The 20,035-nt window shown below is 42.3% G+C and overlaps 2 protein-coding genes across 11 annotated transcripts in view; both read right to left on the bottom strand.

The window, feature by feature from the left end:
• mark2b (MAP/microtubule affinity-regulating kinase 2b) overlaps nt 1-7,981 on the bottom strand; it is a 51,752-nt gene extending 43,771 nt beyond the window's left edge. For 8 of the 9 annotated variants that reach the window (XM_031736767.2, XM_031736772.2, XM_031736770.2 and 5 more), the window contains exon 1: nt 6,599-7,978. In XM_031736767.2, the coding sequence (XP_031592627.1) occupies nt 6,599-6,649 (51 nt within the window). In that variant the 5' untranslated portion in view covers nt 6,650-7,978. Of the gene's footprint in view, nt 1-6,598 lie in introns of all 9 variants that reach the window. The other variant, XM_031736774.2, reaches the window with a different exon arrangement.
• A 5,065-nt stretch (nt 7,982-13,046) lies between these two features.
• Nucleotides 13,047-19,965, bottom strand: LOC116317879 (kelch repeat-containing protein). Of its 2 annotated transcripts, XM_039609422.1 has the most exons (14): nt 19,864-19,965; nt 19,697-19,773; nt 19,238-19,399; nt 19,069-19,150; nt 18,907-18,954; nt 18,551-18,797; nt 18,359-18,448; nt 16,661-16,792; nt 16,385-16,572; nt 16,105-16,301; nt 15,897-15,991; nt 15,749-15,803; nt 14,287-14,384; nt 13,047-13,810 (listed from the first exon to the last, which is right to left on the bottom strand). In XM_039609422.1, the coding sequence occupies exons 2-14, from the start codon at nt 19,756-19,758 to the stop codon at nt 13,581-13,583; spliced, it is 1,686 nt and encodes a 561-aa protein (XP_039465356.1). In that variant the 5' UTR covers nt 19,759-19,773; nt 19,864-19,965; the 3' UTR covers nt 13,047-13,580. The 2 variants fall into 2 exon arrangements, with proteins under 2 accessions (XP_039465356.1, XP_039465357.1); XM_039609423.1 differs by lacking the exon at nt 19,864-19,965 and having other exon boundaries at nt 18,359-18,445; nt 19,697-19,852.
• Nucleotides 19,966-20,035: the final 70 nt, after the last annotated feature.

Raw genomic sequence — 20,035 nt, 5'->3', positions numbered from 1 at the left:
TCTGGCTGCAGCACCAAGCCCTAAGCAGAGATGACGTCTCTCTAAGCCTATGACATAGCCTGTGCAAGTGCCTGACGCCGTTCCCAGCATTTAAACCTGTGCGGGCTGCAACAACACAGTCACAATTCTAGGGAAGTCTCCATCAGGTTATGACACAGGTTACACTGTAAGGTTTCAGATGGGTTTGTGGTAATAATGTACCTGTAGCGTTTAATCCACACACATGTTAAAGTGGTGAATGCAGCATGAAGTTAAATATTAAGCTGGGCAACTAAAACCACTTTCAAAGACAGTTAAGTAGGCAAATCAAGTTCTGGCACAGCCCGTCTCAGCCTTGGGAAATATGTTTTGGATACTGAGCTGCACCACAACAGCATGAATGCAGTCAAGAGAGCAAAAACAATAACACTTTGGATGCATGCCTGAAAGCCTTCGTTTTAAACTGAAAGTTGGATTGATGTTGGGTTTTTTTGTTAATGTCAAACTACATAAATAGCTTTACTTCAGGAAACAATTATCTCAGGAAACAATTATAAGGAAGTTAATAATCAAAAATGTGACAATTTAATGATGTTCTCAAGTTTTTAACTTTTCCTTGACACAAAAACCAGGCACACTGGATCACAGGAAGAAATCCAAGTATTCACAGCAAACTGATATCAAGCGACTGAATTACACTGAAGCAGTGAAAGAAACCCACACCTTCACCTAAATGACGTCAGGCTCTTCAAATCGCACATCTACAGTTGGCCGCCACACCTACCACTCTGCTCAACTGGTAGGGCCTGTTTTACCCTGTTCTCTCAAGACACAAAACACACACACAGACTGAGCACCAAATTTCAGTGCATGTCGGTCAGATCCCTCGGTAGCACCTACACCCGGACCTTCAGGTATAAATGCACTTGCAGTTGACTAACTGAACGTACCCAGTTGTAAGGGGAAAATGAGAGACTGCTTGTGTGTGTGTGTGTGTGTGTGTGTGTGTGTGTGTGTGTGTGTGTGTGTGTGTGTGTGTGTGTGTGTGTGTATAGGCAGGAGCAAATCCGAGTGTGAGGAAGTAAACGCTCGTGTGTGTAAGGCAGGTTCTCTGTTGCTAAGGCCCTGGCCAGCTTTGTCTCTCTGTTCATCTGCCTAGTGATGGCTCTAATAGGGAGCGAGAGAGACATGGTTTATGGTTTCCTGGGCATTACAGCAACTTGTGTGTGCATACATGTGTCCTATAGCTTCTTTACACGACGACTCATCCAAAAAGAGCATGAATGAAGAGATGAAAAAAAGAAAAGAAAAGAAAGGTGAACACACATCAAGTAAACACACTCACACGTTCAGTGGTTCTTTCTCATCTATATTACATTTCCAGCTCCCCAGCTTGGTAAGACATTCTTGCCGTCTTTCATACGCCCAAGGTATCGAGTGAAAAGCGTCAAACTGTGCTCAGCTCTACTCCTATTTCCTTCATGTTTGCTGTTGTGACGCTCAACAAGATTTTGAATCTGCAAGCATCACTGTTTCAGTTCTCGTGGCGTTTACAAAGGTCAAACTAAAATAGAAACTACTGCTGATGAACTGTAACAGTTCAAGTTATATTAACCATTGGTATAAATCAATAAACTGATTTCAATGACTGTTTTTGGTACAAAAGTTACGTTTTCCACTCACTAACTAGAAGTAACCTGGTGTCTGCCAGGACAAAGGACTGACCAATGTCAGGTTAAACTGCAACCCTGACCAACCTAAGCCTGGAGAGTTCCACAACGGCTTTGTAGATATATTGCTGGGAACCCCATGAAGTTCATGCTGATTATGGTTTCCACAGGTAAAAGGATCAAACTATCCATAAGATTTTGGGGGATTTGTTTACAAAACCTGAGCTACACTCACATCTTTTCATCAGGATCCTTTTAAACTGTTTTAAAGTAGTTAAAAAAGTTGTCCTGCTTGGAATAGTTAGTAACTATTAAAAACAGTCAAAAGTAACTGTCTAATACAGTTTAACCCTCAGTTGTCAAGCTAATATCCATCCACTGAAGTTCACCAATTACCATAGGCTCAAGGCACTGCTGTCAAGACTGAAACCAATGCCAGACGTGGTCGACGGCCTTCAATCATTCACTAATTCGGGGAACTCCAATTAGTCTGATCCAAACAAGCGCGTTTTCAACTGACATTGCACCAGTCTCAATCACACTAAATGTCAGAAGGATGCTCAATGATTAACCCAGCACTGAAACACACTTGACAAAGGTGGTATGACGGGAGAAATGACGGTTCATAAAAAGGCTTACGAACTGCATTTGTCATTAACAGCTGTTTAAGATAAAGCATATGAACATGCCTGAAGTTTGAAATTTTCCATAGTCCCGTGTACACGACAAGAAAAGAAACCGATACGCCGATGATGATATTCTGTACTGATACCATTTTTAAAAGTAGCTGTGTGCCCCAGAGCAATACAGATATTTGTTTGCTTATCTTGTTGTTTATTCCTTTTTTTTTTTTGCTTGAAAAAAAAAAAAAAAAAAAAAAAAACAAGTTTAAATTCTTTTGGGAGCAAAAGTAGAAAAAGCCAGTGCAAAAGTGGAGTTACACAACAAATAAACAGAAAACTAGATCACTATGTTCCATCCCATTGTGTCTGCCCACCACCTCATATCAAGCACAGTGAGCTACACAAAACATGTTTATGTCTGATCTGAAGGTGAGGAAATTCTCCCCACACATTTTATAATGATTTTAATAGGAGTGTGTGAGTGAGGAAGTAACATCTGCATGTACTGTTTAGTACATCTGGCTGGAGGTGGGCAAGTGCTTTATCTCCTATTGTGCTTTATTTCCTTGTTCCTTGTTGTAAGTCCTTTGGGAATAAAGACTTGCGTAAATAAACCTCATGAAAACTCAATAAAACCTCTAACGCCACTTCCAAATCTAGTTTAGTTAGTTTTACATTTTCTCCCAATGACCCAATGAGGAAATGTCTCAACTTTGACAAATTAATAGCTTGGCTCTATAATGTGCGGAAGATCCGGCATAGTGTGCAACCATCCAAACAAAGAAGGATGAACTGACAGACCTGAAGAGCCATACCAGTATTTCTAGCTATATTAGTGGGTCAGAAGACATGGCTTAATGAATAGAGGGAGAGCACTGTAAAACAGGAAATCAGACAATTGAGTGATCATGTCTAGGGAAGTGGACAAACTGTGCAAACTTGTTAACAAGATGACTTGTGCCAAAACCTATTTCAAACTGCACTCATGTGATATTTTAACACCAGGTAGTTTAAACACAAAAATACAACCTAACATGTAATAAACATGCATTTATCCTGTTGTTTAACACTGAAGTGTTGTTATACTCATGTGGAACACACAAATAAGTTCCTCAAACTAACGGCAGGCCTGAAGCCTTGCACAACGTGGGAACGTGTACGATCAAAGCCACTCAACATATCTGCCATTTCACACTGTCAGAAAGATGTCATAAGTCACTTCTCTGTATTTGACAGCTCTCTAATTATACGTGCGCGGCAAGTGTTCATGATGACTGAATGGAAAACTGTGTTGGTCAGTAACTTTACTCCACAATCCCCCCAGACCTGTAGAACCATTAACTCACAGATTAGCTGGCAGTCATGTGTAAAGAAGGAAAAAAAAAGAAAAGCTTGCAAACTCTGAAGCCAAGTAAAGCAGCTCCCAATTAGGGTCCCTCAAAATATTAAAACAAACCACTGCAATCAAGCCGTCTTTAGCAGATACAAGCGGATCATAACCTGCTCGTGGGTTGAAAGGATCAAAACCTACACTTAAATCTCTGACGGGCACAGAGAGACTCGTCAACACTCAGCCCGTCCTCATGCCCGGTGCCATTTTGTCCCGTATCTTGAGACCTGACACCAAAGGCTTTCTATACATGGCCTTTAAAGACAGACTGGACTTGTGTGGGAGTATTCATCCATGGCCTTTTGCCTATAAACCTAGTTAAGAATTTGCCATGACCCCAAACTTCTCTTTTTTTTACCCCTCAAATCCACCCCTAAATCCTCACTGGATGCTGTGGGACGAGAATGGACGCATTCAGAACAACAGCGGGATTATTTCAAACCGACATAAGGTCAAGGCTGCACAAACAGCGTCCGACAACAAGTTCAGTTTGAGGGGTTATTAATCGCCAAGGTACCGCAGTTAGGTTTTACACTCTTATGAGCCTGACAAGATATCACAGGAGCACTTATCTCCCTTCCTGCTTTGTGTGTCCTGTGCTACAAACTAAACACTGCTCCATATTCTGCCGGTTATGTCTGCTTTCAAGTATTTGCCTATCAGAATGGACAATGTTTGATTGTCCATTCTAGACCTGACTAAAGTGGAGCCAGGTCTGACGTTTTAATCGACCGCTTCTCTTTCGCCAAGGTCCTGTGCAGAGGCTGTCACACTGAACACAGTGAGGAAGCTTCTGCTCATGACTTCGTACGTGTCTCTCTTACAGCAACATGTCCAAAAGTGCCCAGCTTTCACTATGACGTCAACTTTTAAGATCCCACTGGAGATGGAAATGCCCTGTCTGTTTGTACTGTACGCAAAAGGCAGCTACAGTGGATGACTCTACTGCACTACTGCTGACCTTTGTTCCCATAAGGGTGTAGCTGTGTACGCATGTCTCATTGTCACCGTGTCTACTTATTTGCCTACATATGAATAAGCTTATGTCCACTTTTCTTTACACCCTGACGCTGTTTTTAAACGACAACTCAAAAAACAAAGGTGAAAAAGTCTAAAAGTTTTTGTTTGGGTGAAATCTGACTGATCATGTGGACTCATTAGGAAGCTGGTAAGTTAAAGACAGTTTGTCTGATCAGACATTTGCATTCTTGCACGTATGTCCATCAGGTAATAAGTAGAAGAAGTTGTTTGCAGCTGCACTGCATGTGTAAGAAAAAAAAGTGGTTTAACAGAAGTGGCGACAGGCAGTGGTACACGTGCATTGTATCTACTGGCAAACTTATGTCAGCATTTTGCTTTTATGGGAAGTAAAGACAGAAAAAAATATCTTTGAACCCTTCAGTGTTTACTACCAAGACACACTCCTATTGGCTGATAAAATAAGTTCTGTATTTTGGTAGGGCCATGCATCAGCAGTTCACACTGAAGTTTGGGGTTTTCGTCGTTTCTATTTAGCTTGACAGAGTGCACTGTAGCACTCCCCTTATTGTGTTTCTTTTGTGTTACAAAGCCACACATCTAATTTTTCACAAAGGTTTCATTAAAAATACTTTGCACGTCAGAAACAATAGTTCTATTTAAGTTCCCACACTCGTCAAAACTGCTGATCAGCTGCTAAAAGCAAATCCTCACCACAGATGCATTCGTAGGGCAGCACCGCAAAGCGGGTTTAGCTTCAAACGCTTGCTGACATCATCCAGTGGCTACACTGTCAATACCTACACAATTTTCTTTCCCCATCAAACATTCAGAGATTTTAATGACAATACCACGTGATGCTGAACATGGACTGCCCGAGTCACACTCTTAACTAGAAACTATAATAGCTTTCATGTGAGCAAATGCGGCTTTCTCATAATGGAAAGATAAAACTGTCTGCAAGATTAAGACAGATGCGGCAGATATGGAAGCTTAGATTCAGCTTTCTAGTATGGATTTGGAGCACATACCTCAAAGAATTGCTAATCAAATGTATAGAAAAAACAGGGTTCTTGAAGCGGGAAACCATATCTGCACAGCCTCTGCAACTGATGAATCTCAATTTTTATTGGGTTTTTTTTTTTTTTTTTTGGGAGCTCTTTCACATATGGAGCTTCATTGGGGAGCTCTTTCACATAGCCTGCTAACCCCCAGAAGATGTGTATTGTTTGTACAGTCTGAGTGCCTTCAATCAGCCCCTATAGGCCTACTTGCAATCCAAGTTTCTTTTTTTCCTTTGAACTATGACCTACAAGGGCTTTTGACTCATTCCTTAACAGTTTATTGCCAATAAACTGAGGATATATCCAAGCGCAACCCTTCTTGCAAGTTTTCATTTGAAATACAAATTCTCATTTCCATTTAAATGCCACTTCTTCTGTCTGATAGCTTTGTGACACATTTAAGATTGCTTGTTGCAGTCTTTATTTGGCAAACACCACAATTTTCTTCCAGAAGGACAGGTAAGTTGCAAATTAGCATAAATAAATAAAAAAAGAAATCTACATGTCTCCATCAAACTTTGTGACAAAGTAATGTGTTGAAAACTGACTTTCAGCTTTATGATTGCCTGTATTGCAGAAGGTCAAAAGTGACAAAAAGTCAAGTGGGAGGACATGCCTAAACACAGACTAAACAGAAACCTAAATTTGCTCTGCTATCCTGTAAGGAGTGGGAAATCCAATGTGAGTGCGTAGGCAAGCTGGTGAATCACTGCTCTGTGGCAAAGACAACAGAGACACAGGAGAGGAAGGAGAAAAAAAGCAACCAGAGACAACCAAAGCCTGTAAAAGGCCAACAAGGGCCTCTCTCCCCAGCAGATAAGAACTTAAAGTAATTTTGTGGACAAATATCACAAATAATCACATTTCTAAGATTAATTTACAAGGATATCTTACCTGCCCGGTCGAATTTTCAATGACTTGAACCAGTGGGGGCCTTGTTGACATTTTTGAAGGAGTCTGTGTTGCCAAAAAATAAAAATAAAAAATGGAAAAGGAACCTTGAAACTAGTACGATTCGTCAGTCTCTGCTGAGCATTTAAAACTTGTATAGTTGATAGCTGAGGAAAATCTCCAACAGATGTCCAGTGCTAGCCAGCTAGCAGCGCGACAGACAGCCTGTGAATCAACAAGTTGAATCCCACCATCAGCGGCTAGCCGAGTTAGCCAGCTAGCTCGAAACTAGCTAGCAGCAGCAACCGCAGGTCTCATGTTTGTCAACAAGCAGAAAATGGGGGAAACTAATGTTTTCTTCAGCTCCGGCCTGGGTGTGAAGGCATTCAGTTCCCAGTTCAAGCTGATCTGCGTCGATAGCGAACAGTGAGGTATAGCACGGATGTAAGACGCGAGCTAACTACCTGGTGCTGTGACGTTTTGACCAGCTAGCTACTTATGCTAGCCTGAAGAAAAAGTTGGGCAATGGTTGTATTGAAAGAAGACAAGGTTCAGATAGGTGGCTATCGTGCTAACTTGTAAGGTCGACAACTGAGGTTTGAGGAACCAATGACCGCTTGCCAAAATCTACAGCAAATGTTGACACGGCGTCGTTTTCATCGCGCAGTGTCGCCGTTTGTCTTTCTCCTTTTGTGGCAGAGATGTTTCCTTTTAGGTCTTCAAACCAGTTCCGAGGTCTACAAACTTTCAGGCCAAAGTTATTTCCCGGCGAGGTCTCGACCTTCCCAACTCTCACAAAGCAAATTCAAATATTCCCAGTGAGTTATCCGGGGCCAGGGTATCCTAAAAATAAAAGCAGCACCTTGTAAAATGGTCACATGGCAGGTGAGAATCACAAATTAATTTGTTGCGCTAGCTAACTGGTCGACATTAGCCCATGTAGCTAGCTAATTCAGGGTTTCTTTTGAGGTAAGGCTAGCTGGTTAGCTTATTCCCCAGCGACCGCAGTGGCGGTGACTGCCAGAGAGCAACCCACAGAGCTCAAAATCCACGGAAATCACCGGCGCTCTTCCTTGTGTTGCGTGATTGGAATAAGGTCGTTCACCAGTGCTGCACTGCAGTGTGGCGATATACCAGTTCGTCCTGTCGGTACACCGACTAATATTCCAGTCACCAGCCGACCAAAGGAGGAATCATCAAGTTGTAAAATCCATTATCAGCAAAGTGGGCTTTTCTTCCTCGGAGGTGCGTGTCACGGGCAACGGGGAGGGGGGGAGAAAAGCGAGGAGCTGCGCCCGAATGCAGTCTATGCGCACGATCCTGCCCTCATACCGGAACAAGCTCGCGGCAACATGGCTGCTTGCTTGCACCACGACTTGAAAGGGGAGGGAGGGAGTTCTGAGTTCGGCTTCACTCGATTTTTTCCGAGCCTTTACCGCTGAATGACCGCAATTCCTCCATGCTGGTAAATGGCAGGTGCGGGAGACTGTAATTGTTCTCCTCCTCAACTTTGCAGGAATGAAGGCTCTGTTACAACTCCAGACATAATGGAAGAGAGAAACCTGGAGCCTCCGGGGTGCAAAAGTTCACCGATCTTTCAGTTCATTTCCTCTTTTTTTTGGTTTATTGATTTATTTAAGTATGCCGATGAATATTTTATCGGGCTCTTTGCCTCCTGCATTGTTAATATTGTGGCAAAGTCTTTTACAGTGCGCTCCTGACAAGTTAATGTGTGCATGTTTCTGCTTCCAGCTGTGATGGAATTTAACCCACCCAAGTAAGTCTAATATCTTTAATTACAAACATGAGAAGCTTTACTCGAGTATGTCGGATTTATGCGACTTTACCTTTACTCCACTACATTTCAGCGGGAGAGATTGCACTTTTTTACTACACTAATCTGCATTTAATGGTCAGTACTTATAAATGTGCTGACTGGAGGAAGTTTCTGCTCTTTACAGATACTACCAAAAAAAACCCAGAGAAGTGCCTACAGCATGAATGCGTGTAGTCCCATGAACACTGATCCCCCTTTCAGTAAAGCCAAAGAGAAGCTGGACTTTCGTTCAGTGAGTAACTAGTATTTCCTCATTATGTCTGCGCAGATTAATTTCATCTGCAAACAGTCCTATGGACACACGCACACACGCCTCTTTCCGCTCGTCTCTGGAAGCTCCAGTTCTGCAGGCAACACCTACAAGAGTTGCCAGATATTTTTACCACTGAGTCACATCCCTGTTTCCTTTCATCTGTCACACGTTTAGCTTATTCCCATCACACCTCTAAGAATTCCAGTACTCATTTATTGAGGCACACTGTTACAGTGCAGTGCAACACTTATGGAGGGCACATAAACACTTCAATCTTTAAGCCTAAAACTAGTCTATTGGCTAGGATTTGATATTTTGGACTAAAACAATAATACTTTGGTTGATATACAAATCCATTTGAAGATTTTTTTTTTTAAGCAAATTAGAGAACAATACCTCTTGGCAGCCACAGCTGTAAAAATAACATGTAAATAGAAACTCATGCCATCTAAAAGTGTGAGATGCTGACTGCAGGTACAGACATTTTCAAGTTACTTAGCAACAGCCATAGACTGACAAAGGTAATAGGACTTCCACTGGAAGTAGTGATGCCACAAGTCTGTCAGCTGGGAGGTCGGCAGAGGTGCAATATGAAAAAAAAAATAACAAATCAGCATTTGAACAATGTGAGGATGTTGTGCAAAATAAAAAAGAAGAATTCAGGATATGAACGGGTATGAGAAGGTTGTTGGGGACGACCGGGAGAGCATCCAACTGGCAGGATTTCCCGATAAACCAAGGGGGAAAAAATCACCTCCCTGATGATGGAGGGAGAGCACTCCAGGGTATGTGCACTGGGTATGTTCCAGGAAACAAACATGCCTGCTTTTAGCATATCAATCTACCCTCTATATATTTAATAATGAACCTTGTTAATGCAGAATCACTGCACCTTTCAGTCAGTGCATAAACCTGACCGAGTCACATGATCTGGATCATGTCCAGTTTCATGGTGGATCAAAGTAGAGGGATGCCAGTTTGGGGGGGGGAATGTCAGAAAGCTATAGCAAAACAGTAAATATGTAAACTCAGTGACACCACAGTCTTTTTTTAGACTGTACATGGGCCATTTTAACAGGAGTCATGCTGGTTACAGACAAATATGTGCTGAAGTGTCGCCATCTGCAGGAGGCCTCCTTATATTACATCTATCTATCTATCTATCTATCTATCTATCTATCTATCTATCTATCTATCTATCTATCTATCTATCTATCTATCTATCTATCTATCTATCTATCTATCTATCTATCTATCTATCTATCTATCGCACATTTGCACTGAAACACATTTTCTGGCTGCTGTACAGAAGAAACAACACTCTGTGTAGGAGGCTGAGTCGCAGACCGAATTGCACTAATCTAAGCATATTTTAAGTGTCACTGGAGGAACATTAAATAAAATATATCAGCCTTTGAGTGTCCAATTACTATTTCCATGTGCCAAATGTATGTGGCTGCTTTGAGGATGTAATATGTAACAGTGAGCACTTTGATCTGTGATCGTCGGGCTTTTACAGCAGTTCTGCTTTTCAGCAACTCCCCTCTGAAATCCACCTCAGCCTGGGTGTGTGTAAGTCAGTGGAAAAATACAGATCTTTACTACTACAGCACCTGATTAAAGCAGCACCCTTATTTAGTTATTTTTTCTTTCACATGGTTACATATGAACTGGTCTAAATCCACTGAAGCATGAGAAAAATTAAATTTTTTAAGCAATTATTAACTATTTCTTTATTTTGATATTTCAACACTGTTATATAACCCATGGCTCATGTCACTCCATGCATGACATGCATCTATTTGGAGCTACTGATGTTGCAGTTTTGTGTCATACTTCATAGTCTCCTGTTCTCTGACAAACTCAAGCATTATTAACACCCACACATATGTTTCAAATAGTTCTAATTAACACCTGTATTCAGTGTAAAGGTATGCATGCTGGAGTGCTGTGGGCCATTAAAGTGTAATATTGCTTATCCACCATGTAGAAGATTTAATGAAGCATCACAGGGGTGGCTATAAAACAAATGGAGCGACTCCAAGGAAGCCAGGAAAAGAGTGGAGGACACAAACATAAAATTAGTGATTCCCTTAGAACCATCATTCTTTCTTCAGCAGTCGGCTGGGTGAAAATCCTGCCCTTAACCTTAGCAATTTAGAAGCTGCTGACTCGCAGCGTGGGCAAAAGTAGTACGGAAAGAACCAAAGCCAAAAACCAGGCTTTTTATACACACTGTGCTCTAATCACAGTAAGTGCAACACCGTGTAATTAGATAAACGGATTGAAGCACATTACCATTAGTTATGATGAACATAATAAAGACTTGTTTTATGGCCCATTAAGCACGATGCATAGCAACACGTTTTATTTTTCTAATAGTCTGTGAAATAATGAAGTGAGGACGGTTTTATATCCACAGGTATGAAGTAAAATATGTCGAGGAAGTCGGGCTTTCCTTTGTATCGCCACAGGAAATACCATGGAGTAGGTGAAAGCAGTTTGATGGCCTCCAACCGATTCTGACCAGTTTGTTTTTGAGTTTTCAAGGTAGAAAAATTGCAGATGTCTGCCTCCCTCAGCAGATGTGGCACCTTTTAAGAGACACTTTGACAAAGATATCTATAAAGTACTTAAGTCTTAATTGTACATAAAATATAGCTGAATTTTCCTGTTGAAATATTCAGTTGGATGGTCATTAAACTAAAGGTTTGATGTACATGGAGCAGTCCTAGAACATCCTGTCTCAACGATGCTGAAAAGCTATTCTATGTGTTACTTCTAGGCTGAACTAATGTAACTGTTTATCAGGTTTCCCTAAAACAGGGGTGGGGAACTCCAGGCCTCATGGGTCGGTGTCCTGCGGGTTTTAGACGTGTCCTTGATCCAACACAGCTGATTTAAATGGCTAAATTACATCCTCAACATGCCTTGAAGTTCTCCAGAGGCCTGGTCATGAACTAATAGTTTGATTCAGGTGTGTTGACCCAGGGTGATCTCTAAAACCCACCTCTGCCACCTCAAGGAGTTCCCCACCTCTGCCCTAAAAGATCTCAGAAAAGCCTTCAGTTGAGCCAAAACACTGCAGCAAGTATCCCGACAGGGACTAGAAATTGTGATGATATCACTCACATATTAGTTTTTCAAGTCGCATGTGGTAGTTGGAGGTGTTAAGACTAAAGTACCATGTTAAACAAACAGAGCACTTCACTGTGAGAATTCAGGCTGACTAGAGTTTCTAAAACATGAATTGGAAGGAGTCTTCAGCTACCAGAATCCAGACAGCCTCTCTACTTTAAATATTAGGCTTCAAACTGTACTTTTTGATAAAGCATATCGTTATGGCTGGATCAGCTGACTCTGGCATGTTCACCATACATCACATATCAGATAAACATGCAAGTTTGCTAACTTTTGCATTAAATAGCTGGGGATGATGTGGATCGCATTTCTTTTGCAGGTTGGCCATGATGACGACTCACGCTTAAAAGTCTTTCTTAGTGCTGTGAGAACGAATCTCTGTTTTAAATTAAGTGTGTATTTACTGACCTCTGTTAATCTCAAGTTACCCAACGTGGGGCTGCCTGTTTAATCCAGTGAAAAAAGTTCAAACACAGCCACAGTCGTGACACCGTTATCAGGAACCGAGCGGATATGAACTTAATCCCTCCCACGCTCCATTAATCTTTTATTAAAAAGTCTCCATTTAGCTCTGGTTCTCTGAAGATAACAGTGTCACGCTGCAGGTCTCACGTTAGCTTGTGTTACTGTCAAGTGACCACAGCAGCATGAACAGTCTTTTCTGTTTAAAGCTGTCAAACCCCTTTTAATTGATGTTGGTTTGATTTTGTATAAAGTATTCCTCATGCAGTAATGCATAGACTGTACAGAGTCTACTCTACGTACAATCCATGTGGAAAATAATATGTAACTGGGTTTAACTTAATATAATATTAATATTGAGCAGAAAAATGGCTAAAACAGGAGTTATTATGCAGCTGCGTACTTTCATTCTTGGGACTCTGCTAGAGTAGCTTTGCATGATTCATAGTTCAAAATAATCCTTGTTTATTTTATGTAGGGCATCAGGTGCATCCATCAATTCATACGCTGTCTGATACAAGCCATTATACCTCCCTTTAAACCAGCTTCCACTGGCTGCAAGAAGTTTTATACGGCAGGTAGGTGGGAGATTCTGCCATAATGACCATATTAAGGATATCTGCTCTGTCTGACATCATACTGATCCAAGAGGTAAAAAAAAAAACAGTATATGCACAATTAAAAAAAAAAAGATAAAATAAGGGAAAACACAATAGTTAAACAATAATTACCTTTTAATGTGTATTAAGTAAAATCAGAAAAGCAAAATGGTACAGCCCAGTGACATGAATAGAAAATCCCCCCCCCCCTAGTTTGGAGATGATGACAAATACAAACAAAAGAAGGAATAAACATTGTAAAAAATTGCAATGCACTTACATATATCTGCAAGAAAAAATATATATATTCTGAACTAAAGTAGAGCCTCAGTTTTTAAAAAACACAATCAATATAAACCAACATTTTAAAAAAAGTACCTGAGGAAAAACAAACATATTTACATCATCAAATCTTCCCTTTGCTTTAAAGCAGATATTGTTTTTATGAGTGGGAGCTCCATAATGAGAGAAATCTCTTTCTTAATCCTTTTTTTCACGACATATTGATCTTTTGAGGTCTCTCTTTAGATGCTCAGATGTATCAAATAAAACTGGTGAAACCTTTTAAAGCGAAAGGAGACGTTCAACAGAAAAGGAAAAAAACCCACAGGATTATAAATAACAAAGGGTGAGGGTGTTAAAATAGCTTTACATCCAGTGAGGCAGAGAGGATTCACCTCTGACTCGCTCTCTTTAAATAGCACCGAGCAGCTCCTCCACGGCGACAGTCGTCAGGTCGGAGTAAAAGTTGCCCTCGTTGTCCCCGCCTCCGAACACCAGCAGGGTTCTGCCGCCGTTCATATCCGCGTCTTCATCTTCCTCCGAGAAGCAGCGGTGACCGGCCGTCTCCATGGTGATGATGGAGTGCCCCGCCCTGGGTACAGACAGCTCAGGCACGCGCACCTCTGTCCAGCTGTTGGTGTCTGAAACAGCAAAACAAAGGCATGAAATTTTTTATTTTTCCGCTAATTCTCGTTTTTACACTTTATGTTCAGAATAAACTCAGTCAGGTGAAGGTGGCGGTTAACACATTGTTAACATAAACAAGAAAATGTCAATTTAATTTTTTTAATACTCTTTTTTTTTTATCATACCTGGTAAAACAAAGGCTCGATTTACATTCTAGAAGCTGCTCAAAAATCGCTTTGACATACTTATGTAAGCTACTTTATTGTTTATATGTCTGTGCTTTTATTTTAAATAGAGATATTTTTTTGGCATAGAACCAACCGAACTTACAGTATGGACTGTGCAGGAACAGTAGAATAAGCCTACCTAGTTTGGGAATTACGTTACCAAAACCCTAAAATAATTCTGTCTTGATCTTAAATCCTCTATCAGTCAGACGCTGTCATTAACAACAAAAGAGCTACTTTTCAGAATCCAAACCTCTGCTCACCTATATCAAAGATGAAGGCGTCACTGAGGGCATTGTTTCCGTTGTAACCACCGTGGATCAGGAACTTTGTGTCTGACAGCACAGTGCTGCCGTGCCAGCTGAAACACACAAGCACACAATGTTCACATTTAATTTCAAGTTGCTTAAAGGTTCTCGAAATTACTGCAGACGATATTGTAACAATCTCTGCTCTCATTTTAATCTCCAGCCTTATTAAAATCTTATTAAACCTTAATTTGAGGGACGTAAATGTCTCCATAAAGCCTTCATTTGTCCCTAAATGTTACTGCTTGTGTTATGTTTATAATACAGCTGTGCCTACATAAAAGAAAGGCAGCTGGTCTCAGAGGCTGAAGTGTGGAATTAACCGAGCTATCCACAAATATCTTCAGTCTTTCCCCATCACAGTACACGATGTCCCCACCTGGGTAAAAACATCCATTATAGCACATGTTCTCAGACAGTTTGTAGTAAATTGCCTCGGTAAGTACAGGCCAGAGGCTGTAACACTAAGAGACTGATCCTCAAATACATCAAGCACACTCTCCCACCTACTCTGGACCCACATCAGTGTTTATACAGAACCAATAAGTCAACAGATGTTGCCATTTACAGTGTCCTCCACACCACACTATACCAGCTGGAACACATGCGTTCAACACAGTCAGCCCTTCTAGACGCTTTCATCGTAACATCTGCCCACTGACTCTAGCTTTCTTGAGAACCTGGCCACAGTTGATCAGGATGGGTCCCCCCCACCACCCCTCCATCCTCTCCAAAGGAGCACCACAGGCTGTTTTGAGCCCTTAATAGCATCTCACAACACAATGGCACCATTAAGTTTGCAGACAACACAAAAAAAAGAACTGATCACTGGAGGAGACACAAAGAAGTTGACAGACTGAAAACAACTTGGCTCTGAACACCAAAAAAACAAAACAAAGAGCTGTTCATTGGTTTCAGGAGAAATCAGAATGACCATCTGTCACTGAACATAAATGGAGAGGACGCGAAGAGTCTTTAGTTTTGGGTTCCTGGGAACACATATCACAGAAGATTTCCATGGACACGCAGAAGGCACTGCCTCATTTAGGAAAAAAAAGTCTGTTTTCTGAGAACTGGTGAAATTAAATCAGCCTCAAAACCTTCTGGTGTCTTTCTACCTCTGCACCACTGAAAATGTCCTCACAGCATCCTGACACGGTACCCAAACGGCTCTGCAGCAGATAACAAAGCGCTGCACAACAGATTCCCAGCACGCAGCTGCCTGCTCCTTAAGACTCACAAAGGTCACGCTGCCCGCAGAAGAAAGTACGCTGGATCCCCAAAGGATGCCCATCGGCTGTTTGAACGTCCCAGGTTCATCAAAGCACGCGTAACACGATCAGATCCATCATCACACTGAACTCAGCTCTGACGTCTCACACGCTCACATAATATTTTGAAGTGTTATGTGCGATACCTTCGAGGAGAGGGGGGATTCCCAGTTGTTTTGACTGCAGAAAACTCCATCAGACCTAAGACATAAACACGTTGCATTTGAATTATGCAAGCATGGATGTGTAGTTACACGTTTCCCCTGATTTAGGTACTTTGTGTGTGTTGCTCACCAAGGTCCAACATGTACATGTCATTGTAGCATACAGGAGTGTCCCAGCCACCAAACACATAGATCTTCCTCTCCTGCATCACACATGCAGAATGACTGCAAGACAAAAAAAACACAAAGAGGAGGTTAAAAATATGGAGCAATTATATTTAAAAAGAAAAAAGTTAGAAAGTGTGCGTTAAATAAAGCTTCGGACTGAGCCATGTTACCCTGAGCGGGGGGAGGGTTTGTCTCCGGTGACGATGGGCTGGTACCAGATGGAGAGGCGGGGGTCGAAGATATACAGAGAGTCGCTACAGCCATCGGGCTCTGGGTTGGGCCGAGGAAACACCCCTCCCAGCACGAACAGCTCACCCTGAAACATACTGCAGCTGTGGTAGGCCAGGGGAGGAACCTTACCCTGAGCCTGAAGAAGAAGAAGAGCAGAAGGAAGTCATTTAAAAAAACAGAAATAAAGTGAGCACAGGGTGTACACAGATCAACACACACCTCTACCATGGTCCACTTCCAGCTCTGCGTGTCCAGGATGTGCACGTCATTGAACCACTTCTTGTTTTTAGAGCCCCCGAACACAAAGATCCTTCTTGAGTCGGGGTCGTAGATGGCTGTGTGGCCGATCCTGGCCTCAGGGGTCGGACCCTCTGCCAGAGTCTCCGCGGCCACCCAGGACATGTCCTCTGTTGCACACAGAACGTCCCCTTAAACACGGCTCTCACCTGAGCTGTAATATCAACAAGAGTCTAAAATGCTGTTGACCTGACTGACCTGTGCAGAGCTTCCACATGGGATCTTTGCAGAACTGCATCCTGGCTCCCTGGCCTCCAATCAGAATTGCTGTTTGAGCATCGATGGGACATAACGTCTGACCCCAGCGACCTGACGGGCTGGCCAACGGAGCTGCAAGAAAACACGACATGTCATGTTCTGTTGAGAGTAGCCAGACACGATCATCACTCAGAACATGTTTCTGAAACACAGCAGCCTGCCTGTCACCAACAACCATGTCAAAGTCAGTTAATTCAACTATATTCCCTATTCCAGCGCTTGGATGTTTGTCATCCGAATCCTGTGTACTACAAGCAGGATTTGGGGCTTAGTGACTTCACTTTGGCCTTACATTACTGGGTTACATCTCCATAGTAACCTGAGCTGTAGAAATAACCTGCTCTGGAGCTCCATGTGCAAGTTTTGTAGAGTCAGGGTCAAACTCATACAGTACCAATGAGCTCTACCAGTTAAACCTGTATTTTTAAAGTGAAAAAAACAAAAGCCCTAAAACTGTGTCCACACTGGCAGTGACGTGGCAACCAGAGACCACAGAAAGTGATATTCAATGACTTTAAGCAGCTAGAGGTGAAAAAGCCAGCAGCGATAACAAGTTGAGCGACTCACAGATAAAAGATAAACTTTTTTCAACTACCAATGAGAGCGCAGGAGACTGTTGACTGGCTTATGACTACATTAGATGGTTACCTAGACAACCTGACCCTGAAGTGACTGCAGGCAACTGGCTATCGGCTTTAAAGTGACGTGCGAATCGTTTCCGGTGTGGATGCAGGTCTCATTTCAAGTTTGTGTAGTAATGGAGACATTGTATGGCCACACAGTAATGGTGACATAAAAAATGACTTGACTGCAATTTATTACACTTTGCATAGCCGTGCAGAGGGCTTGCTCTCGTCCCCTGGCCGCATGTTCGGCAGCCCTGCTGTAAATCCTTTATCCTTCCCCAAAGTGCAATGACAGATCCAACAAATTCTCATCTAACAGAGATATATTCCCCCATTTGTGATGCCAGCTGCAAGCAGTTCTCATTAAGCAGACAGTCTCATTATTCTACAGACATATGGCGACATAGCCCTAAAACCGCAGAGCCTTGTTTGTAATTGCAAAGAGGCCTCATATTTGTTGTTTATTTGCTCACACACAGTCTGACACCAGCACTTTACACTACAAGCCACATTCACACATTCCACTATAGCTGCATACGAGGTGCGATTGGTCACATGCTCCCAGCATTGCCTCTTGAATGCAAACTCGCTCACTGCTTTACTGGGAAGGCCTGGGTTGACCTCTTGGTTTGATGGCCACCTTAGAGAGGTTAAATTCGAATTTCTGGCTGATGAAACACAGCAGTGCTTCAACATGCTGATAATAAAGTGAGAAACGCTGTCTAGATTAATAATTCTCCAAAAAGGATTTGTATTTGAAATGCTCTTCCAAGTTATTCATTTGTTTGACTTGCAGGAATACCGATGCAATGCCAACAGCGCAATCTAAAATCAAACAGTCGGAGGGAGCCGAGCCCTGCGTGAGTCACACGCCCAGGTTTATGTTACTTTCCTGCAAATGAGCAGTGAATGGAAAACATCTATGTGTGAACTGGGATGGGTGGTGTCAGCTGCTGGGACTGAAGAGGGAATAAATATGACAGAAAAAGGAAGAAAAAAAAAGAAACAGCACCAGTGTGTGCGGGAGCCTTGGCCTGCCTACTCTTCGTCCTGACTGCACTCTGAGGAGGCGTTCTTCCCACAGTCCCCTGCATCTCTGCTGCTGGGTAGTGGGGACAGAGAGAAAGCAGGTTTGATAGAAGAAATAGCACCTAAAGAAATTTTTTTTTTTTTAAAAAACACAACGAAACAAAAAAAAACCCACCTCCTTTTTCACCTGCTCCCTTCAGCTTGGTGGTATCGGCACCGCTTGCAAACAGCTTCTGGCTGCCTTTGGCTTGACCTCTGACCTTGCGCACAGGCGTGGTCTTCTCACTAGTTGCATTTGGACACATGTTCTCTTCTTCTTCTCTTCGCTTTGTCCAGTCATTGCCTCCTTCTTCTTCTTCTGCAGTTTGCGCTCTTTTCCTCTTGCCGTGGAGCTCTCGGGCTGCGGGTGGAGCAGCCGTGTCCTGAGATGCAGCACAATTGAAATGATGTCATTATCGCTATCTGCTTTTACCGCCAGCAGCAACATGTCTTTGTGATATTATAAGACACAGTACATCCTTATCAGATTACCTTTGGTGTGTATTCCTTCACAGCCATGATGACCTCTGGTTCTGTTGACTGAAGAAAAAAAAAAGGGGGATTATATACATTAACCTGTGACATCTGTCCATATCTTAAAGTTTTAACTTAAGAAATGTTTTCATAAGCTCTTTAGATTTCCTTAGTATTTACCAGGTTTCCTCCCTCCAGAGAGACGTTCAGTGTCACACTGTCTATCCAGGTCTCCTCTTCCCACTGCTCCCATGACAAACATCTGAAGGTGAAATATGCATCATTCACAGAAAGGCTGTCAAAGTGCATTTTTTTAAAATAACAAACCAGATAAATAGGGCGAACCTACTTGTTATAAGGAGTCAGTTTTCCAATAGTGATGGGCATCCGATCAGAATCGTTGAGCTCTGCGTTGACGCAGATCCTCTCCCCCCACCGGCCGCTGCTAAACAGCACCACCTGGCGGACGCTTGGTGGAACTGCAACGCGGACCCTGCTAGAGCCTTCAGCGCTGACACGGAAAAACAAACGAAGAAACAAGCAAATAAAGGCACACTGCTCGATTTTACATGCAGAAAAACGAGAGGCGAAAAGTATTTGTTTTAAAGTAGGAGAAGTTAAGTGACTGTGTGTAAACAGGTCTAATTCAAAGAGGCGCCAATGAGGAGCAATAAAAGTGTAGCGACAGAGCTTTAGGCCTAGCAATTTTAGCTAAAGGCGACTGAACTATTTAAAGACATATATGAGCGTCTCACGGGTAAAAACAAAAAACAAATGACATTATGTGCGAGTCGAAAGCCTGCGTTACCTCAGCAGCTTCTGAGGCGGACCATTTACTCCGAAAGCGGCATAAACTCCGAAATCATCCATCCTCGCGAAGTCCTCCTGAAAAACACAAACAACATCCACCCGGTTCCGACTATACTCTTTTATTTTAAAGTGTGATTTTAAATATCTCAATAAATCACTCTTTACCCAATCTCCCGCCACCGCTGTTTGTACGGTATCTGAACTCCGCGCGAGCTCTGGGGTTAGTTTAGGTGCGCGTGTTTTGTCGTCAGAGTATCGAGTAGACGCTGAAGGCTACACAGCAAACCAGTTCTCCGCCCGCACGGCAAACGCGGACATAAATTTCAAAGAGACTCAG

The sequence above is a fragment of the Oreochromis aureus genome, linkage group 3 (genome assembly GCF_013358895.1).
Source record: "Oreochromis aureus strain Israel breed Guangdong linkage group 3, ZZ_aureus, whole genome shotgun sequence".
Lineage (NCBI taxonomy): Eukaryota > Metazoa > Chordata > Actinopteri > Cichliformes > Cichlidae > Oreochromis > Oreochromis aureus.
Note: the sequence above shows the minus strand (reverse complement) of the source record. Positions and strands in the feature narration are given on the sequence as shown.

Excerpts from the sequence above, each read along its gene's own strand:
- LOC116317879 (XM_039609422.1), bottom strand. The coding sequence starts at position 19,758 with ATGGATGATTTCGGAGTTTATGCCGCTTTCGGAGTAAATGGTCCGCCT. Across the intron at positions 16,302-16,384 it reads GGAAGTGGACCATGGTAGAG|GCTCAGGGTAAGGTTCCTCC; the intron begins GTGTGTGTTGAT and ends CTTCTTCTTCAG. Across the intron at positions 14,385-15,748 it reads AATCCCCCCTCTCCTCGAAG|CTGGCACGGCAGCACTGTGC; the intron begins GTATCGCACATA and ends TGTGTGTTTCAG.